Source organism: Penaeus chinensis, chromosome 3 (genome assembly GCF_019202785.1).
Source record: "Penaeus chinensis breed Huanghai No. 1 chromosome 3, ASM1920278v2, whole genome shotgun sequence".
NCBI classification, from domain to species: Eukaryota; Metazoa; Arthropoda; class Malacostraca; order Decapoda; family Penaeidae; genus Penaeus; species Penaeus chinensis.
This window is the reverse complement of record NC_061821.1, coordinates 23,981,202-23,986,201: the sequence shown is the minus strand read 5'-3', so window position 1 is coordinate 23,986,201 and position 5,000 is coordinate 23,981,202. Positions and strand designations below refer to the sequence as shown.

Here is a 5,000-nt window from a genome sequence, read left to right as displayed (position 1 = left end):
ACAAAAAAAAACAATAGTTTATGAATAGATTACAAAAAAAATGATAAACATATTACAATAATAATAATAATAATAATAATAATAATAATAATAATGATAATAATAATATTAATAATGAAAGGAGAAAACACACTACCGTGTTGATACTATGGTATAAAAACCTGAAGATGGAATCCAGGTGGATTCCGAAACTGTAGTCTCACTTTCAATTAAATCTAGTTTTACATTGTGGGTTTTTATACCAATAATAATAATAATAAACAGATTAAAAAAAAAAAAAAAACGAATTCTAGATAAACAGCTAAAAATAATAATATTAGATAAATAGATAAAATAAATAATACTAGATAAACAGATTAAATAAAAACGAATGCTAGATAAACAGATAAAAAGAATACTAGATAAACAGATTAAATAAAAACGAATACTAGCTAAACAGATAAGAAAAAAACGAATACTAGCTAAACAGATAAGAAAAAAAACGAATACTGGATAAACGGTTAAAATCAATTACCTGATAAACCACCAACGTCCATTTTCTTCAAGTTCTTGGCTTCCAGAATAACCACCGTGAGCTTGCCTGCCGTCGGGACGTAGCGTAGAGAGAAGCAGATATCTCCGAGCTTGTTTTCCTGTTCGCGCGCGTATATATACAGTTAGCGGTTAGACAATTTTGAGGCGGGGATAGTCGAGTGGGTGGGGGGTGGTGGGAGGGGGAAGGGGCAGGTGGGGGGGTAGGAGGGAGGGAGGTGGGAATTAGGCAGAGAGAGAAAAAGAGGGAGGAGAGAGAGAGAGAGAGAGAGAGAGAGAGAGAGAGAGAGAGAGAGAGAGAGAGAGAGAGAGAGAGAGAGAGAGAGAGAGAGAGAAGGAACACAGAGAGAGAGAAAAGGGTGGGTGGGGTAGGGGGAAGGGAGGCAGAGAGAGGGAGAAAGTAGGAGAAGGGAAAGGGAGGATAGATAGATAGAGAGGTAGGAAGCATAAAGATGAAGGAAGGAGGGGGTCGGAGGTGGTGAGTGAGAGGGGGGGAGGGGGCGAAGAGGGGCGGATAAGAAGAGAAAGGGCGAAGAAAAGGGAGAAAGAGTAATGAGGTTGAAAAGGGATAATGGGAATTGCAGATTCGAACGGGTTGTGGGGGGGGGGGGGGGGTGGGGGGTGTGGGGGTGTGAAAGGAAATATCAAATTAAAAAACTGAGATAGTTTTAAGAATTATTAGAAAATTGATCTTTTCTCTAAAATCTTTCTTTCATTCTTATCTCTCTAATTCAACTTAAGCTGTTGGAATATGTCAAAGTTTTTTTTTTTTTTAATGTTTATGTGTTGCTATTAATGAACTCAACAAGTGTGCTGAAATTTGAAGAGAAAAAAAGGAGTATGTGACAAAAAAAAAAAAAAAAATACAAAAACAAATGTACTTCCAAATCTAATATTCTTGCAAAAAGAAGACAACTACTTGTACTAAAACAAATACATTTACAAATACACTTATAATAGACCTAAAACTGTGTTCTTGTTCTTTCACGATAAGAACAGGAGCGGGTCTGCCTGTGTATGCTGCTGTAAAGAGGCTAAGCTGTTCCTCACACTTAAAGGAGGTGGATCGCCCGGGTTTGTGGAGCGGAGTGGAGGAGGGAGAGGAAGCCACGTCGAAGAAATTAAGAATCAGAGAAAAACGTAATCCTTTCTCGAATAACATTTGTGTCGGCGTGTAAGAGGAAGGGAAGGAGAGAGAGAGAGAGATGGAGAGAGAGAGAGAGAGAAGGAGGGAGGCAGTCAGGTGAGAGAGAAAGGGAGGTGGAGAAATAGAGAGAGAGAGAGAGAGAGAGAGAGACTAAAGAGCGAAAACCAGGAACACAGAGGCAGAGAGAGTGTACATGTGTTTACAAGTGTGTAACAGAAATGAAATTAAAAAATCCACAATGGAATAAGTACAACAGAGAAAGCAGTAACCACATATGTATCACACGTGTTCGAAGAAGAGACGAGAAAATGTAAAGAATAATGAAAAAAACAATAATAATATAGAAAGAAAGGAAAGGGGGAAAAAAACAAATTAAAACCAACAATTCATAAAACACTCTTGCTTTTCTCAGAGAGTCACTGTAAGGGGAAAAGAGGCAGAAAACATAACATAGAGAAACATCAAAACATCCTTATAAGGAGAAGAACCAGAGAAGAATACACAAGATGCCTTAAGCCAGCTGTGCCGTGTCCCTGCTCCTTCCTTCTCAGGTGGAAGAGGCTGAAAGAAACATCTGTTTTTCTCTCCATTTTGCATAGGCCTAATTCATCCAGTAAGTGGCAGAGGTTGACAAAGAGAGAGAGAGAGAGAGAGAGAGAGAGAGAGAGAGTCCAGTACAAGAGAGAGAGAGAGAGAGAGAGAGAGAGAGAGAGAGAGAGAGAGAGAGAGAGAGAGAGAGAGAGAGAGAGAGAGAGAGAGAGAGAGAGAGAGAAGCAAGAAAAAAAAATGTAAAGCGTACACACAAAATTACATGAAGTTCTTAGATTTTTTTTAGCACTGTTAAGAAAAATTGAGAAGAATAATGACGGAAGATGTTTTACATGATACGGAAGAATGAATAAGAGGAACTGATGATAAAGAGAAGGAAGTACAATAAGAGGTGAGAATGACGAGAGAGTAAGGAGGAGGTATAGAAGAGGAGGGAGAAACGAAGAGAGAAAGGTATGTAGCATCAAAAGAAGAGGATGAAGGAGAAGGAAAACGTGGAGAAATGAAGGAAGAGAAAGAAAGAGGGAGAAGAAAAAACGTGACTCGTAAGTTATTGGAAGAAAAGTGAAGGAAGAACAAAGACAGAAGGAGAAAAAAGGAGAGATATGGAAGAATGAGAATAACTGCAGTTGCGAAGAGTGACATAGATAACACACAAATAAAGAGGAATCAAAATGAAGAAAATTACCTGTAAAACTAAACAGAATTGTGTCTTCTAAGCACACGAAGCTAAAGACAGGTAGAGAAAGATGGCTGATGAATGAGAGATGGAGAAAACGCTAAGAAAAGGAAGGGGTAAGCACAGACGGTGATAAATCTTGATACAGAGAACGCAACGAAATAATTCACTGGTATGACGTCACTTGTAACAAAGACACAACATTAATAGAAATATGTATATTTGTTTTTGTTCATTATATATAACTCTATGTCTACAGATGTTATTTCTTCTATCTTGCAAAGAACTGGTTTCTTGTTTAAGTGAAAAAAATATACAATATACCCCATGGATGAAAAAGGAAATGATGTATTTAGTCTGTCCCTTAATAAATGTAAATATCTATCTTTGTATGTGCATTTTGCGTTATATTTTTGACGTTTGTGTTGAGATTTGAAGATTTCCTTCGTCATTAATTCATGTATAGATGTTTACTTGTTTTTTGTTTTTATATTCTAGTGAAAATATGTGTTAACTGTAGACCTGAATTAAAATTGATATATACAGAATTTTGTAAATACTCTTCGCTATAAATTATTTAGAACAAGACTTATTATCCTCCCAAACAGTGAAATGATGGACATTTGAAGAAAAAGAAATATACAGACACAAAATAATAATAATAAAAGAGAGTTTACATACACACTGTACTTAAAACACAGAAATTGTTGTCATTGCTAAATCGTCCGAAATTGTCTTAAAAGTTGTTAGTAAAGCCAAGTCCTGTTTGGTGTTTTATTAATTGTTGTTTGTGTGTCTTAGGTGTTTTAGTAAACTTAGAGCAGAAATGATAAATAATCATTGATATAATTATAGGCGTGTTTGGTATAATGTAGCCATTCTCTGAATTCCATCTGTAGAGAGAGAGAAAAAAAGTAAAAAGAAAAAAAAAAACACTTCTTTGTTGTTTTTTTTGTTGGGAGGGGGGTAAGGATATGTATTCTAGATGCATTATAATCTGTTCCATCTTTTTTTTTTTTTTTTTTTTTTTTTTGAGGGAAGAGGGGGCAGTGGAGAGCAAAAACTGAGAGGACAGTATAAGATTTGCCGGTTTTGAGCAGCTTGTCATGAAAACATTTGCTACTGTTCCAAAATGTTAATACGTACCATGGATATGTTAGGAGAGTGAGAGGGGGGGGAATTATAAATGTGCAAGTTAGGAAATACTGTATTCAGGGAGATGAATAAGAAAATCGAGTGAATATGTAATCAAATAAGTCCATATTGTTTTGAAAAGTGCGTATGACATGAACCACAGAAAAATGAAAAGATAAGAAAAAATCGTATGGAAATATTTATATATTCCTTTGTTTCTTAATATATTTCGTGACTCCATTAATCAATATTTACTGAGTAATTAAAAAAACAACAACAACAGAATAACAGTTAAGATTCATGGTCTGGAAAAAAAAGAAATTCAGAAAAACAGATGGCGCTCATGACAAACACAACGGGGTACTTCGCCAGTCAAAAGTCGGTAAGTTGGTAGTGTAAATACATCCAGTTTTCTGACAGGGAGAATATAGCTGTTGGTGACAGAATCCCGCAAGGACAAAATCACCCGTGGGGACTGTAGTCATTGTGAAAATAATCATTGGTTTCTCCAAAGACTATGGCATTTCACGGTAATGATGAGAAAGCAAAATAGCTTAATCATTGTTGGTTATGTTCTTTTACAGTAGTATCTGCTGTGGTTATTTGTTTAAATTTTGTTATTATTTGAGAATGTAATCATAAGTGAGAAGTTGTTTCTCTTGAATTAACATATATTTTTCATAAATCTAATTTGGTCTTTTATGATTATCAAATCTCTTAAACTTTTACTATTACAGATTGAACTTATTCCGGGATTTTGCCCTTGGGATTTTGTCCTTGCATTCGTAAAACATATAAATGATATATTAATTTCTTATAAAGAAGAAAGAGACAGAATTTCGTGGTTTCTTTGACTACAACTTGAATTACATAGATATAAATATAGATATGAATATTACACTAACACACCACATAATACCTGCTAAAGACAAAGGTACCTGGTACCTCTCTACCTTACAG

The 5,000-nt window shown here is 35.5% G+C and overlaps 1 protein-coding gene across 1 annotated transcript in view; it reads right to left on the bottom strand.

Moving 5' to 3' along the window:
* Positions 1–5,000, bottom strand: part of LOC125043856 (synaptotagmin 1-like) — an 87,932-nt gene that overhangs the window by 10,388 nt on the left and 72,544 nt on the right. The window contains exon 12 of the mRNA XM_047640187.1: positions 515–632. Within this exon, the coding sequence (XP_047496143.1) occupies positions 515–632 (118 nt within the window). The remainder of the gene's footprint in view (positions 1–514; positions 633–5,000) is intronic.